Source organism: Nymphalis io, chromosome 29 (genome assembly GCF_905147045.1).
Source record: "Nymphalis io chromosome 29, ilAglIoxx1.1, whole genome shotgun sequence".
Taxonomy (NCBI): Eukaryota; Metazoa; Arthropoda; class Insecta; order Lepidoptera; family Nymphalidae; genus Nymphalis; species Nymphalis io.
In genome coordinates, this window is record NC_065916.1 from 1,239,971 (window position 1) to 1,267,761 (window position 27,791).

Genomic DNA, 27,791 nt, shown 5'->3' on the forward strand with positions numbered 1-27,791 from the left:
TGTAATAATAGTATAAATTCAAGAAGAATGTTAAATAATGTCATTAGGAAATTATAAATAGGAGAAAGAATAAATTAAAATACCATATTTACATATAACGAAGCACTTTAGGTTATTATTGGACTCCATATTTAAATATTTACATTGTCGACGAGTCGATATTTTTCATCGAAAATCGGAACATTTTTTTAAATGTCGCTGGCAGCACTTGCATGATAAATAATTATAGGTTATGAATGATGAAAACTGGAAAATTCTATTATTTTCAGGATTTTAATGCGATATAATGTTCCGTCATGCTATGGCATAAATAATCATCACTGAGAAACTATATTTAAAGACAAAACCGTCGTACTTACGCGTGATAACACACGCCGGCAGATTTCTTCTTGCTATCGCTTTAATGCACCATTGTATAACCTTCGATATGATATAAAATTGTTATCTGTCTTTTCACTGGATTAGAATCGTTTTCTAACATAAAAATAAGCAAAAATTGAACAATAAAAACAGTGAACGCACTAACTGTCAAGTTTGTTTCGCAACTTGAGTAGCCGACCTTGAAAAAACTGGTTACGCAATAAGGGACAAAAGATTTGATAATTTTATGTCTGTCTAAGCCATTTCTAATTTTCGTTCTCTTTCTTGTGTAAGCGAGAAGGAAATCGTCATTGCCTCTATTAGTTTCTCTGTCTAAGAGTCTATGTAAGTCTATACAGATAATAAAAATACCTAACTATTAAAATGTATTTATTAGATAATTATGTATTATAATTGAAATTAAAAAATAAAATCCAATAAATATGAATCGTCATAAAAACTTATTTATTGTTACGATTGTTATAAATAATTTATTTAATATATTTTTGTTTGTTTTGCTTAATTTAAAATTAAAAAACCTATGATCTATTGAATATTTTTTTACGATTTAAACGTTTCTAAAGCGTAGATGACCACGGATTTGGTCTCTCTGTCCGTTCAAATTGAGAAGGCCGTTGTAAAATGACGTTATGGGAACAAGTTATAGTAACACTGACTGTTGAAAAAATATATTAAAAATTGTTTCAGTGATATGTTAATAAGTTATTTAATAGTATGCAATTCAGATAGACAATAGACACAGATAGCCATTACACTGTTTCACGATAAAAACTTTATATAAGTATTTAAATAATGATATGCTGCGGGTCTAAGTCGAGGCGAGGTGCGAGGAAGCGCGACGGGAGGTAACATCACCATCTCGAAGTGAACGGCTAGTAAGTATTGAACTACCTACATATTTCTATACGTTTTTAAACTAAACATTATATATCTGGTGTCAATGTCGCATATTATTTTTTGACAAATCGCTCCGCGATGACATTTGTGTTTGTTCGTACAAAAAATATCAACGAATGTCAATTTTATTTTTCGCGACTTTAGAAACTTGCTCAAATCTCTTTTCTTACATGCGTCTGAGTTAATAGAGCGCAAAATATCTAGGATATTTTTTATCAGTAATATAAAAAAAAAAAAAACAATAAATTAATTTAAATATTTTATTTGACATAAGCACATATTATAATGCCTTTAAAAATTGTATTGATAAATAAATATTTTTCTTAATCTAAGACAATATTGCAGGATTATTCGATTTCCAGTTATTGCACTATAAATATTATTTACAAATATACTTTAATTTGCCACTTTTATTAAAATAAAAAAAAGTTAATTACTGAACGACAGCTGTCACTGTCACTGTCATTTGTCATTTGGGAGACTATGAGGTGGGGATTTCGCTCGCAGCCATACTAATACCGTGATGTGATAACAAATGACTTTTCAAACTGCACTTCTGCACGAACGCCGTGCTACAGACTTCGCACTTGAATCGCCTGTCATTATTATGAATCCTCATGTGTTCCCTTAACGTGTACTTCCTCGCGTACGACTTGTGGCAAACTTCACACGCGTACTTCCTCTCGCCGGTGTGTTTGATCATGTGAGCGTTCAACGCTTTCTTACTGAAGAACCTGTAACCGCACTCCGTACACTGGCAGTTCCTTTCCATCAGGTGATTCTTCTTAATATGACACATCAAGAGGGACTTCAATATATAGCCCTTGTTGCAAACATTGCACTTATATTGAGCCTCAGAATTGTGGACCTTCACCAAATGCTGGTTCCTTTGGTAGTAACTCCTGAATGGGACATCACAGAAAGGACAGTTACTGATGCTTCTCGCTCCTAAATGTTTGGTCTTCTCGTGATACTGTTTCTTAGTTCGGCTCGAGAAGACCTTTTCACACAGATCACATTTGAAGCTACCTTCTTGGTGTGTCGTTTGGTGAGCGTTCAACGATCTCTTGGTAGCGAAGGAAGTGTCACACTTTGTGCAACTATAGTTGCTGTAGTGTTTATTCATGTGCTGTTTCAGCATCTTAAAGGTCTCATACGTAGACGGGCACATGGCACAGTCGAAGACATCTCCCTTCTTCAACTTGAACTGCATAATGTGGTCTTTGATGTCATCGTAGAATATTTTCCCGTGAACTTTGACGAGGTGGTCCTTTAATTTATTAAGATTCTCCATTTTCTCGGTGCACAATAAGCAAGATAAATTCGTCACGTCCAATTTCACGTTATATTCAGTCATATCGAATGACGATTTGAAGTCTAATCTCTCTTTCTCGTGGTCGTTCTCCGTGTGCACTCTGAGGTCCAGGGGATCGGGGTACGTCGCGTCACAGTATCCACATATAAAGCCGAGCAACGATTTATTTTTGAACGGCACCACGTTCGAATATTTTAATATAGTTAAGAGGTTCTCTCTGTGTTTACGTTTGTCGTGAGCGGTGCGTGTTGTCCACGACAGGTTTATTTTAAGGTCATTTTTAATCGTTATCTTTCTATTTTTCACTAATTTCAAATCTTTTGGCTTTATCGATTTTATCTCGGGTCTATTGCATGATTCTGAAACGAAAAAAAATCAGGTGATTTTTAATTGCACGTAAACATATATCTTTGGATAGCGAATATGTCTTTAATATATACGAAGCATGTTAACCTTCAGATGGCTTGGGCCTTGGGCTTGTAGTTACACTGGCTTTTTTAAATCTGAAAAAACGCACTACACGTTTGCCCCACGGGAACAGTCAGGAGGTATGTGGGGCTCGCCGGTGTCCGAGTGCGAACATCGGAATACCTACTAAAAAACCGGTGGTACCCTTTCCTTCTTAACAAGAAGCGCCACGGGATCGCTTGCGCATTCCACCGTGACGCTGTGACGTAGTTACACTGGCTTACTCACCCTTCAAACCACGCACAAAAATACCAAATTTTGCAGTTTGGCGGTAGAATATCTGGTGAGTGAGTGGTACTAACCAGACGGGCTTGTAAAAGCCCATATTGAATATTAGTAGTATGACAAATCAATAATCATAAAAGTTTATTATATCAATAAAGTATTACTCTCTCAATCCACTCTCACTATCAATCTACTCACACAACCTCCCCGTCCGAAGCCCAAATCGCTAATGAATTGGTTCAGACTTTAGCAGATATTTACACGGTATTCCGGGTCCTGCGGCAAGGGTGGGCGTGGTCTCCAACTAGGGTGCCGCTTGTTACACTAGCCGGTCGATTTAACCCTATCTCAGTTGTGAAGTGACCGTCACAAGTGTTGCACCCCCCCTGTAATGTCACCTACGTTGCCGAGCCACATAAAATTGCCTTTACTGTAGCCGTTGCAGTTTCTCGCACGACAAAATAATAAATATAGCACCAATGGAACTAAGCTGTTCTTAAATTTTAAAGAAAAATTACAAATAAGTACTTATGTAATAGTAAGTCTCTTTTTCTTTACTGCACGACACTGCGAACAACCGCATTAACTCGCGTACTCAAAACGTCCGTTCACTCCGCTCGTCTCGCGACGACTGTGCTCCCTAGCGCCAATAAATAAAAATATCAGCTTTCGGCGGTAGAAGGAATTGGACGTACCCTTTTTTCCGTTTAAATTCTAACAACGAAATAAACGCCTTTTTTTAAATATATATAACATAGTAGGGTTTTAAATCAACCTTATATATAAAAAAGTCATTGATGTTAAGTATTTATTGAAAACAGAGGTTTTTGTTTGTTTGTTTTGTTAATCGAGATTTTTTTTTACGAATCGTGTTTTCCACATCGTATAGGCTGTATATATCCCCATTTTTGCTATAGTTAGGAGATTCCTTGACCCCTAAGAAAGGCATTGTTAAAAAAAAACGCGCCCTAATTTCAAACCGCCATTTTATTGATTGAAAGAAAGATATAGTATCAAATAATAATATAAGGCGCGACTTGTGATTTGTTGAATGTGTTCAATTGTGTTATTTTGATTTTAAAGAGTAATTGAGTAAGTTTACATCAATTTGTATGATTTTGTGTTCTATTTAAAAAAAGACTAATTCGTGATTCGTTATATACAAATTTCATCGTTTTGCCGTATCAAACATAGACACTCACCAATGGAAGTGAATTTGTTAACAAGTTTTTTAACAGTCCTATTTGCTTTCGTTGTATTTTTAGAGATTGATTTCTTCCTTGTAACTGGTTGCGGCAGAGGTGTTTCTTCTTTGACTGAAATGATAACAAAAATATAAAAAAGAAATAGTCTATGATTCTTTGACTCTTTTTAAAGTGGAGGACCCTCTTCTCTTGATCAGAAGGTGAAGGAGCTTACTACTCTGTACCAAAGCGGATTGATAGACATAGGGCAGACATTCAGATTTCATACACACGGTAAAAATTCTGTTGTGCTTTTTGGATTCAGACCCACAATCTTTATTTAACAATTTTATTTAATTTTTTACTTTATTTAAAGAAACAATTAATACAAACTTATTATCTAAGTGTAGAGATTAATTAAAAGTAAACACAACATGCGAATGAAAAATGGAAACCAGTTCCAATATAAATAATTTTATTCAAACCAAAAAACAAGTTTGCAATCACAGTTGCTCAGCAAGAATCTCTGGTTTTGAATAGCTCATTAACAATAAAAAAAATATATAATTTTACTTACTTGTTTCATTCAAGAAGTAATTATCCGATTCATTACCGTCCGTATCTGCGTCAATTTCCTCTTTCACATAAACTGGTTTTTCATCTGTGAATATTATAACTTAATGCTTTATTGTATTCCAAAAACATAAATTTCATGCAGATTAAGCAATTTTACAAAAAGACTATTAAGCATTCAATTTCAAACGAGAGGTGATGACAATTTTCTGAATAATATGGGCCATTATTAAAAAGACCAGTTAACTAGTAGTATTAACTATTTGTAAACACACTTGTACAAGTGTGTGCAGAAATTCTAATACTCTATTTCCACACTCATAATCAGATTTGAAGACAAACCGATATTACCGGACCAGAGACAATTCAGATGCATGACCAACAGGTTTATGTTAAAACACAGGAAAATAAGACTAAACTGTGATTTGAATCCTTTGAAATATGCAAATAATTCAGCCTAAGAAAAATGGCGACAAGGCTATAATTGTGTATATTATAATAAATTGATTAACAAATATGAAACATTTTCTTCTTAATAATTAATGGTTATCACAATATTGAATACACAAATTATTCCTATATTTAAAGAAAAGAAAACAATTGCTTTTTAGTTATAAGTAATGAAGCATTAACTCCTACATGTCATACATATGCAATTTAAACACCTACAAAATACTTTTTATAGAAACACTTTTAAAATTACACTCTAAAGACAATTGTAGCATGTGTAAGCCAAATGTTTCATAGATATAGTAATCAGGCATTAGTTGCAGTTTTAGTTCTTAAAAAAATATCTTATTAGAATAAAATAATTATAATACTTTCAGCATTTGTGATCCTCTTTAATAACTCTGTTTCTGATTGGATTACTTTTCGCTTAAAATATAAGGAGTCTCGCAACATCTTCACACATAAATCACATATTAAGCTGCTTTCTAGTTTTGTACTTATCTGAAAAAAACAAACATTTCATAGTTTTTAGTACTGTTTTGAATTCATTTTTCGAGATTTTTTTTTAATCGTGTAGAGATTATACAGCTTTTTACAATTGATATCTATTTATTTATATCCAAAATTATAAAAGATAATGTGGCTGTATTTGTTTGTATAAATGAATGATTAATTATAATTAAATGCAATTACTAACAACAATATTGAAACATTCTTGTAACATATCGGAATATATTTCTTTTTCTCCCAACCACGGGTAAGTTGCACTCATATCTTTGTTTCCACTTTCAGATAGACAGCAGCGGCAGAGTTTATTCAATTCCATCATAATTTATTTTATGTTTTATCAAAAATATATATGTTTATTAAAAACATTCGATTAATTTAATTCAAATGACATTATTTTTTTTAATAATTATTTTGTCAATTGGAAAATGTTGCTAGCTTTAGAGAGTAAGAGTCCTAATTATTTTAGTGATTTCAATATCGTAAATTAATTATTTATACTTGATTTCGTATATACAACGAATTGACTGTCATTAAATGCGATCAACGACATCATATGCAATAAAAACGTCTACCCAAATGCTTTTTTAAATGTGTTAAGATTTGGCTATCAATTCCATAATTTCCCTTTTGTATATGGTAATACTTCTATTATTAACGATTTGATTTGAGCGGAAGAAAAACAAAATGGCGTATAATGTGAAGCGGAATTGACGCTGGTCGTTGTTGTGTTCTTTACATTATTAACATATTGTAGATTAAGTATTTTTATGAATAATGTGGTAATAAACTGACTGAAAGATGGAGTTTGATGAAATTGTAGTGAAAGAGAGCCCGGGGCTATGCCGGTGCTGTCTTTCTGAAGGTTGTTATAAGGACTTGGGTACAGAATATTCTTGGATGGACGATACCGAAGTGTACGCCGATATGCTGCTAGAATGCTTTGATATTAGTGTAAGTATATTGCATTAAATAAAATGACCTCTCATAACTCTAATTCTATATTGAATAAACAAAGAATCACTTATTTAATTGTATTGTTATAATAAACAAAAGCGAGTTATTTGTAGTTACTTCTTTTTTTTTTGCTTGTTTTTATATTTGGTACAAAGAAAATTAAAAATACTTAATTAATATGTCTATTTTTAATTTTTAATGTATTGTTTCACTTAATTATTTTTCCAATTTTGAATATTTATTTAAGAAACAAACAGTTATCTAATACGTAATATTTAAAAATAATAAACTAAAGTTACAATCTATGAGACATTGATTGAATATAATTTCTAACTTGATGACAAATTTTTTTTCGTAAGAGTAAATTAATTTCAAATAGAAACAGTTACATTATAATGAAAAAATATTGGCAAGAAATCAAATATGTCGTACATAAGTTATTAAATATTATTTATTGTAAAATAAACGTAATTTTTTTTTATGTACAGACATTTTTATAAAATACAAAATTAAATAATTAAAAAATTAATCATACATAAGTCATATTTATTATAGTAATAAATATATAAAAAATTTTATTATAATATTTTGTAAATGTCTCACTGCTTGGCAAAGGTCCTTTTACTGAAAAGACTTATATTAATTATACTCCAGCCTTTCACAAACATGAGATAAGTAACAGACACACAAACAACAACTTTGACATTGCATTTATGCAAATTCATTATGGATTCACAGAAAAATGCCATCTTAAAACCAATGATTATCTCGAGAGAGATTAGCCAACTGTAACTGTACTTATTATAGTGAACACATGTGTGCTCAAACATAGATGTACTCTTTATTCCCTAACACTCATAATCCGATGGGACGGCAATCCCACACGATCGTAAAGAGTTCAGCATAGGACCAATGACACACTTCCAACTTCCGGACTCCGGGCTGCTATTGAGATTGTTGGACAAAAAACTCAAATAACTTTTTATTGGTCTGGGCATCTAGCCGCTAGACCAATGAGGCAGTTAAATGGAATGGTGTTATATTATAAATAAAGGTGTATACATGGAAAACTGTTTGTAGTGAAACAGCAGAGCTATTAGTATAGCTCATGGAATATGTAAAGGTTTGTTTATCTTTACTTATTCGTCGATCGGAATAGGCTATTACATGTTGTTTTTCTCTATATGTGTTCACCACCGTGAGCATGAAATTATTTTCAAGAACATCTGTGTTCTATCTAGTAGGACTTTTTTAAAGAAATTGCGTTGTTTACTTTTGTACTATTATTTAATAAATTAAGTACATTTACTGCACATTGGTTTTTATTTTCTTTGTTGTTATTGTTGTATGTTAATGAATGACATTTTTTTTTTCATTTGTCATTAGTATGTCTGCGAGATTAAGAGTGTGAATGCTTTTGAACCAATCCTCTATTACAATTCTACTACTTGTTAGCAGAAAAAAAATATTCTTAATTAATTAATTGTGTTAACGAATGTATTTTTTCTTGTTAGATATCACAACACATGGAAGGCCCTAACGGACCAAATCGTCTTATTTGTGAGGTATGCATCACACGTCTTCGAGATGCTTGTAACTTCAAGAAGCAAGTTCTCGATTCTGAGAAGAAGTTTGTCGACATGGTTGGTAGAGGCGAGTTCAAGTCTAAAGGTATGTTATATGTCTTTATATTAAAACTCCTAATGTTTTATAGCTATGACGGGCTGCTTGTCTCCACTTCACTCTCCTCTCTTTCATGAGGAAACCACCAATCTCCATTGGATCAGCGTTGTGAAATCAGCTTCAAACCTTTTTTTTGAAAGAAAATGAGGCTTTGCCCCAGCAATTTATTATTTACAGGCTGTTATTTAATTATTTTTTATAGAATAGGAAGGCGGACGAGCCTATTATCAACTGAAGGTAAGTGGTCACCAACGCCCATAGACATTGGTCACCAACCTTGGTACCTAACATTTTATGTCCCTTGTACCTATAATTACACTGGTTTACTCCTATGCCCTATATGTCCCGCGCAGTTGGCTAATTACCCATGAGATTGGCCGCCGTGGCCGAAATCGGTCAGCAGGATATTATTTAAGTTTTAACCAAAATTGTCTATTATAATATGTGAAAACTATTTTATTTACAGTGATAGTTTATCAGGATCAAATGAAGTCTGAAATGGTAATGGAACAGCAATCAGCTCACGATGCTGATGCTGAATATTTGGACGAAGAAGTTGATTACGATGGTGTGTATATATTTTTTTTTAATTTATTTAATTTGCAATGTTAGTGTGAGTCTGGGTATGACAAAAAACGTTACAAAAACTATTCAAGTGTCATACTTCTTATTCTTATGTATATTTGTATGTGTTTGTAATGCTTCGTCTTGCTGTGTTTTGGTTTATAGCGTGAGTAAACCAGCCATCTTAGTTACCATGACCGATCGTGCCTGTGGTTAGAGGCGACTATTCAAACAGGCCCATAAGCACTCACCTTACCGATACGATTAAAAAAAAAAAACATTTATTGCATTTACAAAGGTTACTACTAACTAAATGCTTAAAATTATTATAGCAACAATTATTCCTCATGACTCATGTTATTGAACTTAAAAGAAAACATATCATTATATAATATGTAAATAAATAAAATTATATATAAAACAAAATGTGTATAATAAATAAAAGTAAGTAAAACAAATAGGACGTTTAAATATTATGGATATTTTTGATAGCACTTTTTTTAAAGGCTTTAAACTTCAAATGTCTATGCGAATTTAAAAATAAGGGGAGGGAAAAAGGGAGTATGAATGTGCTTCTTTAGGGCTTAAGCTTTCTTCATACCAAATTTCATCAAAATCGGTTCAATAATTCAGCCGCGAAAGCGTAACAGACACACAAAGTTACTTTCGCATTTATAATATAAGTGTAGTATAGAGTTTATATTAAATATAAATATGTATTAATATTATTTACCCTTCCAGATGGAAATAAAGATGACTCAAACGAACCGACGGTATCAGAAGACATAACAGTTGACGCTTTACCGATTAAAGGCAAACGTGGGAGGCCCAAAAAGACAGCTGTCAAACCGGAAAAGAAAAAAACGAAACTAGAGGAAAAAACTAAAACGAAAATTGTCAAAGGTAGGTCGAAAAGTTTCACTTTGTCTATGTTTAGCAGATGATGAAAGGTATCCGGGAAATGTATCACATTAACCGTCTTAAATCACTTATTATTTTTTGAAAGTAACGTAGGAGTTATAAAAAGTTGTATAAAAGTATAATTTGTCTATGATAATAATTTTTTTTTTAATAATAAATATTCATTTAAAAAAAACCACAGTCTTTTAGAACTTCTATATTTAATAATATCTTATATTAGATAGTTAAAATGATAGTTAACAAACACTTATTTTATTAATAATTGTTTCATAGTAAGATGTACAAACGAAAATAGTTTGTTGTTAACATTTATACCAACCAACTCGTGCAACATGATGGATATTGCACGGGTTGGTTGGTATAAATGTGGTACAAAACATAGATTATCTTAAGATGACTTCTGTACCGCTGTGAATAAGATGAGATAAATATAAATGGAGTCCATGTCGACTCAATGGTGCTTGGTGATATTGAAACCTGTTTTTTTTTTAAACTAGAATATCTCGTCACATACAGTAACAGCCTGTTAATTTCCCACTGCTGGACTAAGGCCTCCTCTCCCTCTTTAAGGAGAAGGTTTGGAGTTTATTCCACCACGCTGCTCCAATGCGGGTTGGTCGAATACACACGTGGCAGGATTTTAATGAAATTAGACTCATGCAGGTTTCCTCACGATGTTTTCCTTCACCGTCAAGCACGACATGAATTATAAACACAAATTAAACATATGAAAATTCAGTGGTGCTTGCCCGGGCTTGAATCCACGATCATCGGTTAAGATTCACGCGTTCTAACCACTAGGCCATCTCGTCACATCATGAAGTATAAACTCATGTATATATAACGTGTCTGTGAGTTTTATGAGCATTAGATAGATTATAAAATAAATAGTAAGTGATCGATTAAATGGCCACCTCGAGTTTCAAATTATTGGCAAACTTTTTTTTTCATTTCCTTTCATTATCTGCTAATGTATTATTTTAAAACTGCAATGAAGTTTTGTTCTTATATCTGTCTGTCTGATTCATTAAGATTCATTTAAACATTCATACATACCTACATTCACTCACGTAAGATGCATCTATTCTTTTTTTATTTCTAGGAAGTTATTATTATCATTATTATTATTATATGAAATGAAACTTCATTACAGTTTTGTTATATATATATAATATTCATAATTTTTCTTTTGTCACCATAAAATATTTTTTTAAGCTGTAAATAATGAAATTAGCAAAGTCAAACAAATGTCTGTTATATTTGCCTCAAAAAAAAATATTTTGTCCTACTGCTGAAAATGTCAAGTGTAGGGAAGTGGTTTTAACTGAAATATAGTTTCATTAGTGTGCGCATTTCTGATAAAATATAATAATATAAGTTATGATTTACGAACGATTTTTTTAAATATTTACATCAAAGGAGTTTTTACATAAAATCGAATTAGTATCGTCGCCAATTTAAAAAAAATTGGCGCCCAAATTGGGTCTAATGTATTTTCACGAAATGTTTATATGAATTTAATACAAACTTCCATTTTAAGAAATACAATATGTGACAAAAGGAAAATTGAAATTAATTTAGATTATCATAAAGATAACAATCAGATTTAAATAGCCTATATTTTATGTGCCTTTTGACATTTTAAATGAAATTTCATTATTTAAATGACATTATATTATGTATTAACTCAACAATTTTAACAATTGATATGCTTAAATATATGAACTCCAGATATTATTGTTCTAAATACATCAAACGCGTACTTCAACGATTTTATTAATATCAACATTTTGATAACTTGAACGCGAGTTAATTCTTGCTAAAATTTATGCGATTTATTAATAGCGTTCCGCGATATCGTCGTTCTTTGTTGTCTTAACGGTTAACCATTGTTTTGTCAATGCAGATACGGATCTTGAGTAAGATAACAGTGAGTAATGAGTTATTATTAGTAGTCAAATCAATCATATAAGGATAGGATCGATTGCGGGTAAAAACGTTACAACAATTGCATTTTTTCCAATTTGTATTTTCAATCAGTTATAGTGTTTCTTTTTATGGAATAGATAGGCGGACGAGCATATGGGCCACCTGATGGTTAGTGGTCACCAACGCGCATAGACATTGGCATTGTAAGAAATGTTAACCATCGCTCACATCGCCAATGCGTCACTAACCTTGCGAACTAAGATGTTATTTCCCTTGTGCTTGTAATTACACTGGCTCAGTCACCCTTCAAACCGGAACACAACAATGCCAAGTACTGCTGTTTTGCGGTAGAATATCTGATGAGTGGGTGGTACCTACCCAGACGACCTTGCATAAAGCTCTACCACCACTAAAGATATGTGCCTAGTATTCTAGGATGGTCTGTATCTGCAACGATTACGTTATCTCAATGTTATATTATTCAATAAGTCGGATTTACTACAACCTTTCTCACACTCGCCGTCCATAAATTATTCTCATTATCATCATTTATTCTGATTTGTGATATCTCTTATACTTTTTTAACTTTCGAATTAGTTCCGATTATACTACGTACTTTAAGTGATTTAGATTGTTAAATTAATAAGGGTCTAGAAGTTAAGCGTGGTGATAAATGACGTGATAGGAAGTTTTGAATTTGGAATGTTTTGAAAGTGTGTTTTTGAATACGTTAATATATACTATATATCGATGAAGTATTATTAACGAGTACCGTATCGATTCGCCAACTAAATTGGGATATTACCAAAACTAACGTAAAAGTTATACTATTTAGAATATGGAAAACAATTAAATATAATATTTAAAGATAATGTGAATAAATGAATAAAATGTTCAGCTTTGATAATATTATTATATGAATAATGAAAAATAATATGGAAGAAGACGAAAAATATTGATGGAAAAATTTGAATTTTTAGGTGAAAAACGCCCTGTGATGGCAACCGAGGCGCAGAGTAAGTCCTCAATGACAGCGACGAAACGGAATCGTCTTATGAAAAGGAATGCCATCATTATATTAGAATCTTCCACGGCGGTACCGTTTAAATGGCACCGTCACAACTATCTCTGTTTCTTTTGCCACCGTCCTTTCAAAAGCTTAGAACCTTTGAAAGAGCACACGAGAAACGATCACAAAGATTCCAGTATAAAATCCGCAGTTTCGTACCTCAAAAGGGACGAAAAGGTTAAAATCGACGTCACTATTATCAATTGTAAGATTTGCGATACAAACTTTGATAATATAGACTCCCTAATAGAACACGTCAAAGTTAAACACGATAGGATTTTCATAGATAATTGCGGTTACGGTATTATACCGTACAAGTTAAATGACGAAAAATTTCAATGCGCGCTCTGTCGAAAGGATTTTCGTTATTTTATCAAATTGAATCAACACATGAACGAGCACTACGGTAATTATGTATGCGAACTGTGCGGCAAATCATTTTTAAGCCAGGATCGTTTGCGATGTCATTCCCTCAGCCATGGTTCGAATTTCCGTTGCAGCGCATGCCCGGAGATATTCGAATCGTTGACACGGAAAAATAACCACGAAACGATCGTACACGACAAGAAACGTACGATAAAGTGTTTTTTCTGCCCGGAAACATTCGAGAATTACGTGCTGAGGAAGCGTCATCACAATTCCGCTCACAACGTCGAAATATCGGTTATCAATTGTCCGGTTTGCGGGAAATCGTTTCATATAGTCAGCAAAATGTGGGCTCACTTGAAGGAAGTGCACGTTAGAGAGAAGAATTTCTCGTGTTCCCTCTGCGATCAGAAGTTCTTCTCGAGGACACACGTTCAGAAACATATGATAAAACATTTGGGCGAGAAAATCCATCAGTGCGAAGTCTGTAAGAAGTCGTACGCGAGGAAACAAACGTTGAGAGATCATATGAAGATACATAATAACGATAGACGATTCATTTGTCCAATTTGTAGTCAAGCTTTCGTTCAGAATAATAGCTTGCGTTTGCATATGAAAGTGCATCATTCGGATTCCGTAAATGCTTAGAAATTGCATTATTTTTTTAAATAATTCTATGAAGTAAGTCATCCTGAATATACAAATAGTCTCTGTATAATATGCTATGCATCTATACAATATTAGTGAGCCAGTGTAGTGTAATGAATACTAACAAGGATGATATCAACTTAAAAAATATTATTGCCAGAAATTAACGACGAATTTCTCAAAAATATCGAAACAGAATTGTGACACTCAATGTCCTTGTCCATTTTCTCATCGAGTTATTATAGAATGAAAAGATTTTTAAACATTTTTGAGTTGTAATAATGTATTCTTATATGTATAAAGTTATTATATATCAATGTCAATGGTTTGTGTTCAACCGAAAGTATTGATTGCGTGGATTAAATTTTTAAATCAATTTTATTTTCCTCTGACGTTGCGATATTAAAAGTTTTGGATGGCAAGACCGTAACAGTTATTTTCTTCATCTTACTAAAGACAGATTTCGTCTTTGCTTTTCATACTCGGTGTGTTTATATTATGAACAAAGTACATTAAATAAAGAAAATATATACAGTAACAGCCTGTTAATGTCCCACTGCTGGGCTAAGGTCTCTCCCTTTTGAGGAGAAGGTTTGGAGCTTATTCCACAACGCTGCTCCAATGCGGGTTGGTAGAATACACATGTGGCAGAATTTCAACGAAATTAGACACATGCAGGTTTTTCTTCACCGTAAAACACGAGATGAATTATAAACACAAATTAAGCTCATGAAAATTCAGTGGTGCTTGCCCGGGTTTGAACCCACGATCATCGGTTAAGATCACGCGTTCTAACCACTAGGCCATCTCGGTAAGAATCTCAAAGAAAATATATAAAGAAGTATAATTTTTAGAATAAAGATGTTACAAAGCAATATTTGAGATATGCGTTCTAGTTTATAAACGGTATTATAAGATAACTTTAAATGTACCCTAAATTTATTATTTAAAATGATTCCATGGATTTTTTTTTTGATATATATATAACATAAAGATTGTCGATTGTTAAATTAATACAGGGTACATTTACAGTTGAGCATTATATTTTCAGATATAAAACGTCGGAATATCAAAGGCGGTGAATCGTCGTCGATGCGTAGACGGAAAAATCTTCAATTGATTTTCAACAATACAACGATAATACCGTTCAAATGGAGGGGGAAATATCTGTGTTTCTTTTGCAGCAAGGATATAGCTCAGTATTCTGAATTACGTAAACATACGAAATCCCACGGGAACTGTTCGATAGAGGATCACTCCTTGAAAGTATTGAAGGGTGGCCAGAATATGGAAATAAAGATAGACGTATCTGAAATTTGCTGTGAGATTTGTAATGAGGAATTTCGAGCGTTCGATGACGTATTGAATCATCTTTTCGTCAAGCATAAAATGGAATATGATAAAAATGTCGATATGGCCATAGAAGAATATAAGCTCGTTGACCTGAGTTGTACTCAGTGTGACGTCAAATTCACTTACTTCGGTTACCTCGTTTCGCATATAAATAATAATCATCCAAAAAACTGTTTGATATGTGACAAATGCAATCAGAAGTTCAATAAGAAACGCGATCTTTTCTCGCACATGAAGAATTATCACAGGGAAGGGGGTTACCCGTGCGATGTGTGCCCTCAAAGTTTCAGCTCGCTAAACATACTGAGGAAACATAGGAGCAACAGGCATTTAACCAGATGTAACATTTGTCACTTGAGACTGCCTTCGGCGGTTCTCAAACAGAGGCACATTGAATTGGAACATCCAGACAACGGTTCGCTGCAATGTGATATTTGTTACAAAGACTTTCACACGAAACAAGGCTTGAGAATGCACACGCGGAAATGTAAGGGCGATATATTCGATATAGCGATAAAGAAAGAGGAATACGATGCTATGGATTTGGACGGCAGTTATGATAATGTGAAGCGTCCGAGCGTCAAACAAATTAGAGAGAACATTGTAATAGTTATCAATATGTCAACTGCAATACCGTTTAATTTCTATAAAAATAAATTCAATTGCTTTTATTGCTCGAAGGATTTCCCCGATTCGGATTCAATGAGAGAACACACAGTCGTAGAACATCCGATATGTGATGTTAAGGAGAAATGCATTAGGAAATGCAGGGAATCGGTTGCGTGCGTCAAAATTGATATTACGTCATTAGCGTGTAAGGTTTGCTTCGAATCGATGCCGGATTTGGAGACACTATTAGACCATCTTATAACAAAGCACGATGCTAAATACGATAAATCAATAACCACATGCTTACAACCGTACAAATTGATCAAAGATCACATGGCCTGTCCGAATTGTCCGAGCGAAGTGTTTAGATTTTTCGGCACGCTATTGAAACACATGAACAATAAACATACGAATAACAATATAATATGCGTTTACTGTGGACAAACTTTCCGACGGGATCAGAATTTGAGGGTCCATGTATGGAGACATCACAGGGATGGTCGATTCAAGTGTAATATATGCGGAGCTGATTGCAACATACCGTCAAGGTTATACATGCATATGGCAAATGCGCACGGCGTGAAAGCGGCTAAGTGTCCGAAGTGTCCGGAAGCGTTCCCGACACAGTATCTTCGACAGAAGCATTTAATAGAAGCACACGATTCCGGACACAAGTGCTCCTACTGCGGGAAATTATTCACGCGTAACTCTTTCATGCGTGATCATATAAGACGGACGCATTTGAAGGAGAAGAACGTCGAGTGTTCGATATGTAACATGAAGTTCTTCAATAATATACTTCTGCGTCGTCACATGGTGAAGCATAGCGGGGAGAAGAACTTCCATTGTGATATTTGTGGAGAAAGATTCTACTGGAGGAAGAGTTTACGAACGCATATGTCCAGACATACTAAGCATATAAATTCTATATAATGTATTTAATTTATTTGTACTAATATTATAAATGCGTATACGTATTTATTGATCTGATTTTGATGTAATTCCGTGTGAATCAAGCTTGAACCCCAAGGAAGAACATGGGCTACTTTTTATATATAAAAACTGTTTCTCTTTAATGTGGACGAAGCCGTGATCACTAGTATTATATAAGCAAAACCATTGCCCGGTTTCTATATTAAAAAGAAAATCAAATACATCGGTAACGAATCGTTTTTGATTTATGACACTTGAAAACTTTTGTTATAGGGTTATATATAATCCTTTTGAATTTCTTCCGTAAACAATTCTACCAAACGTCAGCAAAACGAATCGTTTCTTGAATATAGCAACCGGACACATGTATAACACTACTGCCATAAGTTAAGCTCATCATGCGTTGTTCTCATTTGTTTTCTACCAAAGATTATTATTAAGCATTGTATTGTAAATGCTATTGCGTATTTGTACAATATGAAATAAGTCAAATATATAAACGTGTCATAAAAGGTAAAAAAGGACATTTGTATTTGTTTTAATTTACATTTTCATGTCATTTACTAGTCGTAATTAATTTTGCGAAATTAAAGTCGGTTCAAGTCGATTATGAAACCGTCATATTAATGAATGAAAAATAATCGAAACAATACAGTACAGTATAGCGATTTGTTTTCAGATTGTAAAATGCAATCAGACGAATGCTCTACTGGACTAACGGCGATGCAGCGTCAAAATCTCCAAATTCTATTAAGCGTCACAAGTGTAATACCATTCGTATGTGATGACGGTCTAGCGTGTCTGTTTTGTGGTAAAAGAATCGATGATTATGATGACTTTAAAAAACATACCAAATCTCACGAAACAGCCATCTTTAAAAGTTTTTTCAATAATTACAGGAGTGATTTTGTTAATATCGATATTTCGGAAACTGTTTGCGAAGCTTGCGATTTATCTTTCGATTTTAATAATCTCATGTACCACTTGATGTCTTTTCATGGTTTCAAAGATATAGACCAAAGTTATATGAATAAATTCAATTTGGTGGATTTAAAATGTTTTCAATGCGATCAAAACTATTCAAAGTTGACGAACTTAGGGGAGCATATGCAGATGAAACATTGCTTAAAGTTACCAATATGTAAAATAGAAAATTACATCGTTGATAAAGTCGAAACAAAAGCGAGTACTACATTAAAAACAAAACATAAACTTAACTGTCCTAAATGTCTCAAGATATTGACGTCGAAATTAGGTTTCAAAATACATTTAACGAAATGTGGCTTTAAAAAGGAAACAACGGCTGTTAACAGCAAAGACTCTAATACGATTAGAATAAGGCACAATATTGCTAGCATTATAAAGATGTCGACAGCGTTACCGTTTAAATTTTTCAAAAACAAATTCCGTTGTTTCTTTTGCTCTAAAGATTTTACTGATTTCGATAATTTACGAGACCACGCTATAGCCGATCATCCCAATTTCAACCAGGAATGTAAAGCAATGAAAATGATCAAAGGTACGGATATAAACGTTAAAATTGACATTTCTAATTTAACGTGTAAGCTTTGTTTTGAAAACAGCTTTGCTTTAAACGATTTGATTAATCACCTCATAACGAAACATGGCGTCGATTATGATAAGTCAATAGAATGCTTGCAACCATTTAGAGTTGTTAAAGATAATATGCCTTGTCCGATTTGTCCGAATATGGTGTTTAGATATTTTAAGAAGCTTCTCGAACATATGAACGAATTTCATTCGGATAATAATATAGTCTGTGCGCATTGCGGCCTCACTTTTAGGGGGCATCCGAACTACAGAGCTCACATGTCTCGATATCACAGGAGCAAAGCGTGCAAATGTCCCGATTGTAATATGGAATTTTGGAATTTGGAAAAATTGGCTCGTCACAGAGCGAACGTACACGGCACGAAGAAATACAAGTGTCCTCAATGTGTAGAGAAATTTATAACTCAGCATTTGATGCGTAAACACCAAATACTCATACACGGCTTCGGCCACAAGTGTCCGTACTGTGGTAAAATGTTCACGCGTAATTCGCATATGAAAAATCACGTAAGACGTCTTCATTTGAAGGAGAAAAATGTAGAATGTACAGTTTGCAAGGAAAAGTTTTTTGATAGAGCTCTTTTGAACGTTCATATGGTGAAGCATGTAGGCGAGAGGAACTATCACTGTGACGTGTGCGGGAAGAAATTTTTATGGAAGAAGAACTTACGCGGACACATGGCGTCACACGAGCGGAACAGTTGAAAGAATCTTGATATTAAGAATCTTATCTTATCGCTATGTAAAAGTACCCTATTAGTATATTATACATACGCATTATTTAAAATGTTAAGTAACGAAACATTTGAGGGTACATTTTACATTTTAGATAATTTATTTTCAGGTGTAAACGGTCCTGCTAAGACCCTAAGTCCTAATACGTTGAGGCGGAGGAATCTTCTAATACTATTCAACAATACGTCAATTATACCATTCAAATGCCGTGGAAAATGTCGATGTTTTTATTGCGGTGAAGAGTTGCCCATTTATGACGACCTAAGGAAACATACAAAAGCTCACGGCCAGTGTTCAGAAAGAGACAGAGCTATTAAATTAGTAAAAACCGATGAGGCTGAAGTGAAAATTGATGTGTCCGATATATCGTGCGAATTGTGCAACGAATCATTCGGAAATTTAGACGAAATAATATCACATTTGATAACAAAACATATGTTTCCTTATGAAAGAGACGTTAAATTGATTATTATGACGTATCGGCTTATCGATAATCAATGTGTTATATGTAATGAAAAATTTAATCAAGTAAGCGAATTGGTAATACACGTTAATAACGAACATCCTATTCAGTGCTTTGGTTGCGAAGTCTGTCATCAAAAATTCATTAGAAAACAGTATTTAGACGCCCATATGAGAGTTAAACATTCAAATGTATATAAATGCTTAAAGTGTCCTCAAACGTTTCCGTCCCACGTGGCTCTTCAAGAGCACAAAATCAAATCGCATGACGCAGTCTGTAACATATGTTTTACAAAATTCTCAACACAAATGAAAAGATTGAAGCACATGAAATCCGAACACGCTAATGAACCCTTGAAATGTGGATTCTGTTTAAAATATATGAGCACAAAATTGGGTTTCCTTCGGCACGCCGCTAAATGTACGGAAAGAAATGAAAACGTTAATGAAACATTTGTAATTGACGACGACGATGACAAAAAACCCACAGTTATACAGATAAGAAAAAATATAGCTTGTTTATTTAATATGTCAACGGCGATACCGTTCAAGTATTTTATGAGCAGGTTTAGGTGTTTTTACTGTCCGCACGATTTTACTGATTGCGAGGATTTAAGAGCTCATACAGTTATTGAACATCCCATTTGTGATGTTAATTTCAAATGTATGAGATTGCGTAATAGACAAGAAGGCTGTGTCAAAGTTGACACGTCTGTGCTCTCTTGTAAAATTTGCTTTGAAAATCTGCCAAATTTAGAATCTTTAATAGAACATTTAACATCTGAACATAAAGCTTCATATGATAAGTCGGTTGATTGCAATATTCAACAGTATAAATTAATTAAAGATAATTATCCGTGTCCAGTTTGCGGCGAAGCTTATACGCATTTTAGCACGTTGTTGAAACATATGGGACAAAATCACACTGACAATAAAAATATTTGCATGCATTGCGGCAAATCATTTCGAAACCTTCCCAATTTGCGTGTGCACATATCGAATCACCACAAAACGACCGGTAGTTATAAATGCGATAGATGCGAACAAGAATTTTCTACAAATAAATATTTACAAACTCACTTAGGTCGTGCGCACGGTATTAAAGTCTACGAATGTCCCGAGTGTCCGGAAAAGTTTACATCGAATTACGCAATGCAAAGGCATATGATTAATACGCACAGTTCCGGACACAAATGTCTGCACTGTGGCAAATTATTCACATCAAACTGTTTCATGATTGATCACATAAAACGGACCCATTTAAAAGAGAAAAACGTCGAATGTCAAGTATGTTACGAAAGGTTTTACGATACCCAACGCCTAAAGACGCATATGGTTAAACATAACGGTGAACGGAATTTTCATTGCGACATCTGTGGTAAAAAGTTTTTGTGGAAAAAGAATCTAAGAGGTCATATGGCCTTGCACGTTAAGAATATTGACCAAGAACTTCCAACATAGTATTTTAAAGCTCCAAATGCCTTCTGATTATCGAAGAATACGATTGAAACACGAAAACATTTCTTTTCAGATGAAGAAAACGGCCCCGTCAAGAAAACTAGTGCAAATAAATTAAGAAGGTTAAATCTTCAAATATTATTCCACAATACGTCCATAATACCTTTCAAGTGGCGCGGTAAATATTTATGTTTTTACTGTGGGGAAGATTTCAAATCTTATGAAAATTTAAAGGAACACACGAAAAACCATGGCGTGTGCTCGGATAGAGATAGAGCTTTACGATTGGTTAAATCAGCCGATGTCGAAGTTAAAATTGATGTATCGCAAATTTCCTGTAACATTTGTCGTGAAAACTTCGCGAATTTAGAGGAAACTATTTCTCATTTAGTCGAAAAGCATAACTTGCCTTATGATAGGAATGTGAATTTGTCGATAGCGCCATATAGATTGTCGGACTTAAGCTGCCTTTTATGTGATGAAAAATTTACTTACCTAAAAAAGTTGATAGTCCATGTAAATAGCGATCATCCCAGTCAAAATTTGAACTGTGTTCAGTGTCAACAAAAGTTTAACAAGACGAGGGATTTAGACGCGCATATACGCACCAAACATAAAAATCATATTTGTCCCAAATGTTTTCTTAATTTTCGTACTCGTTCAGAGTTTTTAAACCATAAGAAGAATTCGCATACCTTTAAATGCAATGTATGTATAAGAAGCTTTTCCTCGATAAACAAATGTTTTAAGCACATCAAAATTGAGCATACTGGAGCTGCGATGAAATGTGGCTTTCGTTTTACATCCTCAACCTTAAAGCAAGATTTTCACAGACACGCTATTAAATGTACGGAAAACTGCAAGAAATCCGTAGAAGCCGTGACAGCTGACGTTGATAAGAAACCACGCGTTACACAAATACGAGACAACATAGCTTGTATCTTTAACATGTCAACAGCTATACCCTTTAAATATTTTATGAGCAAATTCCGGTGTTTTTATTGTCCGAAAGATTTCAATGAGTGCGATGACCTCAAACATCATACTATTACGGAACATCCCCTATGTGACACCAAGCTGAAATCTATGAAGCTACGTCATCGACACGACGGTGTAATTAAAGTTGATACGTCATCGTTATCCTGTAAAATTTGTTCCGAAAATATACAAGATTTGGATTCCCTGATAAAACATCTACATACTGAGCATAAAATATATTTCGATAAATCATTGTCGATTAACTTGCAACCCTATAAACTGATAAAGGATAATTTTCCTTGTCCCTTTTGCGGGGATGTTTTTAGATATTTTCGGTCATTGTTGAATCATGTAGTTAAAATGCATTCGGATAATAAGAATATATGCATGCACTGCGGAATGGCTTTTAGGAATGCTCCAAATTTACGAACGCACATTGCACGACATCATAAGGCCGCTAATTATAAATGCTCTAAATGTGACTTAAGCTTCTTTTCGAATTACTATCTGCAAACTCATTTAGGTCGAGTGCATGGTACGAAAGTCGTGGAATGTCTTCAGTGTCATGAGAAATTTACATCAGTTTATGAAATGCAAAGGCACAAGATAGACGCGCATGGTACAGGCCACGAGTGCTCCTACTGTCATAAATTGTTCACAGGAAAATCTTCCGTCGTCGATCATATCAGACGAACTCATTTGAAAGAGAAGAATGTCGCGTGCACGGTTTGTCTAGAGAAGTTTTTCGATAGGCAAAGTTTGAAAGTGCATATGGTGAAACATTACGGGGAAAGGAATTTTCATTGCGACGTCTGCGGAAAGAAGTTTCTTTGGAAGAAAAATCTTAGAGAGCACATGACGTCACATAACAAAATTTCGAACAGTCAGTTCTTAAATTAAAATTGATAACTGAATAAGATACTTATTTGAAAATAAATAAGACAGAGAAATTCAAATTAACTTTTTTTAACGAAAAATTATGGAATTTGATATAGAATTTCATAAATCCAATTTTAATGTTGTTATATGATATTAATACAAGCATTTGTGAGTTTATAGACACTAATTAGGACCTTCCTTTTTTTAAACACAAGCAAAAATATAACTGGTTCTAGATATTACCATTATTCTTCTTCCAATTGCCAATTAAAAATTTATAGATATTTCATTTCATTAATTAAACCTTATGGCTATTATTATTTGTAATTTTTGTTAATAATGTGATACTTACTATTGTAAGGCGTATATCTGTCTGATAAAAAACTTTATTATATCCAATAACGCCGACCACAGCAGCTGTAGGTAAGGTTATATATGGTGCATTTGACCGCCATCCATAAAAATCCATATAAAAATAGAAAATCCATAAAAATCGGTAAAAACATTAGTGTTGGCGATAATTTGTTCAACATTAATATTTAAAATATGTTTGGAGCACACCATAGAATTATTTAGAAAACATTCATTTATTAAAGAGTACAAATAAATATATATAATATATAAACAAATTTCACATAAATTATCAAACAATTGTTTTAAGCATTAAAAAATCGACTTTCCAAGCTTTAATTTTTAAGGCGCCTGACGAAAAAACATGTAAAATCAGTACGAAATAAGACATAAGTTGTTCAAGAATGATAAACGTATATAATAGTTAATATTTTCATTAATTGGTTTCATGTCAATTACTGAAAATGCTTCAATGTCTATAAGCTATGCGTGGTTTATGTATTTTATAACGTTTTAAAATATTTAGAAATGGTCGCATGTTATGTAAAAATGTATTGTAATTTATAAATAATGAAATATAGGCCGTTTGAACAAGGAATCAATTCAAATTTTCCCTTTTGCTCCATTTGTGAGAACGTTTAATGTTATTGATTAGGTGCTTATATATTTCTATTCGTTTCATTATGTCACCTGATTAATAAACACGGATTTTAATAGTTATCTGTGCAAGTCGTGGAACTACTTCATTACGTCGTTCAATTTTAATACTTCGAAGTGAAAGTTCCGTTTCCGGATGTCATTTGAGGAACTCATTTGGGTCGAAGAAAGGAATGAGATTTTGTGGAATGTTTGAAAAAATATAATATGTTCGTTGATGATGCTACACGCTAAAATACAACGGATTTATTTAGAAGAGTGAAATGTCGAATCTTAATGATTTTAATTAATAAAACATAGCACAGAGAGAAGTTGATTAGTGGCACAAATGTTGAAAGTCAATGCTGAAGATGCATATATATGTACGTTCTAAGAATCAACGGCAATGTAGGAGAACAAAGTGTACATTCAATATTGGAAGATAAAACGTTTTTAAGGCATTTAATTCTAAATATTGTAAAAATTTCAAAAGAAGTAAGAAAGAAGAGATAATCAATAGCGAGGTAAAAGTCATTCAACAGTAATTACTTTAACACGGAATGTTTTATATTATTCGAATAAAGGTCATTTTTATATAATATTTAAAGAGGACGTATATTTGCATATAAGAAAAACGCAATTAAGACCAATAAAGCAAAAACAAAAAAGGTTAACCTAACAAGAGAGTCATATGTCATAAAATGTTGATGATTCTCAGCAAGATACATTTATTTACAGATGAAGGCCCGTACGACCACTGTACCTCTGAGCGGAGAAGGAAAAACTTGCAAATACTCTTCAACAATACATCAATAATACCTTTCAAATGGCGGGGCAGGTATCTCTGTTTTTATTGCGGTCAGAACTTCACGGAATATGCAATGTTCAGAAAGCATACAAAGTCACATGGCCTGTGCAGTACAAGCGATTACGCCCTGAAGATTATTAAGGGAAATCATGTTGAAATAAAAATCGACATATCTGAAATTATTTGTGAAATATGTTACGAGCCGTTAACAAGCTTCAGTGAAATTATCGATCACCTGATAGGTAAACACGAATTGGAATACGATAAAGCAATATTAACGCCGTACCAGGAATATAGATTAGCGGATTGTCGGTGTCAGTTATGCGGCCAAGAGTTCGCGTACTTTGGTTATCTTATTAGTCATACGAATATTGCTCATCCGCAAAATAGTATCATATGCGATAGCTGTGGTGAAAGATTCAATAAGAAAAGAGACCTAGCAATGCATATAAGACATTACCACAGGGAAGGCGGTTATCCATGCGATGAATGTTCAGAAATATTCGAATCGCATCTACTTTTAAGAAAACACAGGAATAACTTTCATTTCAGAAGATGTAAGATCTGTGAGTCACGTTTCCCATCGTACACACTTTTGCAGAAGCATATCAAGTGCGATCATTCCGATGATGGTTGTTACAAAAATTGTCCGCATTGCTCCAAAAAATGCCAGACTTCTCAAGGCTTAAATCAACATATTCGAAAGTGTAAGCGGAAAATAGTTAAAATAACAACTCAAGATTTTCCCGATGATAATCTTTTACAACCGAATAAAAAACAAAACGTTCAACAAATAAGAAGAAACATCCAATGCGTTCTAAACATGTCTACCGCTGTGCCTTTTAAATTCTTTGCGAAATACTCGTGTTTCTATTGCTCCAAATACTTCGTTGAATTCGATGAGCTTAAAGAACATGTCGTCGCTGAACACCCTATCTGTGATTTAAAAGAAAAATGCATGAAGAATTGTAAAGGGGAAAGAATCACCGTTAAAATCGATATATCGTCGTTATCGTGTAGAGTTTGCTTTCAACCAATGGAAAGTATTGATACACTTATCGACCATCTCATAACGAAACACACGGCGGATTACGACAAATCAATGACAGGATGCTTTGAACCATTCAAGATCATCAAAGACAACATACCCTGTCCCATATGTTCAAATGTGTTCAGATATTTCGGTACACTCTTACGTCATATTAATTCTGAACACAGCAACAATAATAAAATATGCGATTTCTGCGGTCGCAGTTTTAAAAATGTCGCGAATTTAAAGGTTCATATAACGTACGCGCATACCGGTTCGTGTGAGTGTGAAATATGTGGTGCAAAATATAAGAATCAGTGGTGTTTGGGGCGTCACAGGGCGAAATCACACAATGCCAAAGATTTCCAATGCACGAAATGTCCCGAACGTTTTCAGTCCCAATATCACAAGCAGAAGCATCTGATTAAAGTTCACGACATAGGACACAAATGTACGTATTGCGGGAAAATGTTCACGAGGAACTCGTTCATGAAGGACCACATACGAAGGACCCATTTGAAGGAAAAGAACGTGCCGTGTACGGTGTGCAACGAAAAATTCTTCGATAATTATTTATTGAGGATGCATATGGTTAAGCATAAAGGGGAGAGGAAGTTCAGTTGTGAGGTATGCGGTAAAGCGTTCCTAAGACGAAGCAACCTAAGTTCCCATAAGGAAATGCACAAAAAATATGGACACGTATGAAATTGTTTTGCTGACTTACCAAATTGTACAGAAATCTACTAAAATTATTTTTAAATCTGAATATTTTCCATTTTTTTTTTAAATTAATGTAAGTAACGCCGTTACTTATAAATGTTTATCGGTTTTTAGTAACGCCGATTCTCTCTTTCTGTTATCATTGATTTGACATTTGGAAGAAGAAGACACAACATTGTTTTACTAATCACCAGCTAAGCAACATTTTTAGGCGTTTCCGAAATGTACAAATAGGCTATATATCAAACTAGATCACTTTATTTCCAACTTCTGACATATTTTTTTGCCCAATATAAAAACAATGATCCCAAAAGTTTTACTACAATTCAAGTTGCGTCTATTGATTAAAAAAAATTTATTATCTGTCTCCCGAGCATGTCTACGTTTATATTAAAAAAAAAAAACATTATAATATATTTCTATCGATGCCAATCAGCGAACAACATCTTTAAAAAAGGTATTACCAAAAATTGTAACTTAATCTGATATTTTGTTCGTTCTTCGTTACAATGGCATCGCAATATTTTTCTTTGACATTATCTGATTGTATGAAACGACTGAAATATAAAAAGATGAATAATAGTAATTAATTATATAGTGTTTGCATTTTTTTTTTAATCGAGCATTTCATAAAATTTTAATCCATTGGTTTGTTATACGTATCGAATGGGAAACGAATAGTAAGGCTGATGTATAAATATGTATTTAATTTGTTCTACTTTACTGTAAAAAAAATTATTAAAATAAACGAATATTTTAGTAATGGCTTTGTTCTCGCGAGATTTATTATTTTCTGTAAAATTATTATTTTTATTATAAGTTTACTCGAATGTATCAATTGTAATCCTTATATTATTGTTAAAAAAATATTAGTAAATATACTTTTGAATAATATTTTGGTATTTTTAATCTATATACTCATGAAATTGTCAATGATCTTTCAAGTTATGGAACTTGATTATTTTTTTTTAACTTGAGTGATGTTGGAGAATCTTGTATTTTTTCATTTTCTATTGTATTACTTTTATTCCCTTATAATATTTTATTTGTTGATTTTATTTTTGAGGTTATTTCTTAGAACCTTTCTTAAACTACGCGTCTCGTATAATAACAAATTATATTTATTTGTA

General features: G+C 33.3%; 2 protein-coding genes across 12 annotated transcripts in view; one reads left to right on the forward strand and one right to left on the reverse strand.

The window, feature by feature from the left end:
* Positions 1-1,581: 1,581 nt before the first annotated feature.
* Positions 1,582-6,373, reverse strand: LOC126779511 (PR domain zinc finger protein 5-like). The gene is made up of 5 exons (XM_050503559.1): positions 6,191-6,373; positions 5,865-5,994; positions 5,048-5,131; positions 4,489-4,602; positions 1,582-2,952 (listed from the first exon to the last, which is right to left on the reverse strand). The coding sequence occupies exons 1-5, from the start codon at positions 6,320-6,322 to the stop codon at positions 1,760-1,762; spliced, it is 1,653 nt and encodes a 550-aa protein (XP_050359516.1). The 5' UTR covers positions 6,323-6,373; the 3' UTR covers positions 1,582-1,759.
* Positions 6,374-6,695: 322 nt separating this feature from the next.
* Positions 6,696-27,791, forward strand: part of LOC126779463 (zinc finger protein 62 homolog) — a 32,781-nt gene continuing 11,685 nt past the window's right edge. For 7 of the 11 annotated variants that reach the window (XM_050503452.1, XM_050503453.1, XM_050503448.1 and 4 more), the window contains exons 1-4: positions 6,696-6,954; positions 8,472-8,628; positions 9,107-9,208; positions 9,946-10,107. In XM_050503452.1, the coding sequence (XP_050359409.1) occupies positions 6,802-6,954; positions 8,472-8,628; positions 9,107-9,208; positions 9,946-10,107 (574 nt within the window). In that variant the 5' untranslated portion in view covers positions 6,696-6,801. Of the gene's footprint in view, positions 6,955-8,471; positions 8,629-9,106; positions 9,209-9,945; positions 10,108-13,034; positions 14,166-15,188; positions 17,220-17,711; positions 19,422-24,841; positions 27,441-27,791 lie in introns of those variants that run through there. The other 4 variants (XM_050503442.1, XM_050503444.1, XM_050503441.1 and 1 more) reach the window with 4 other exon arrangements.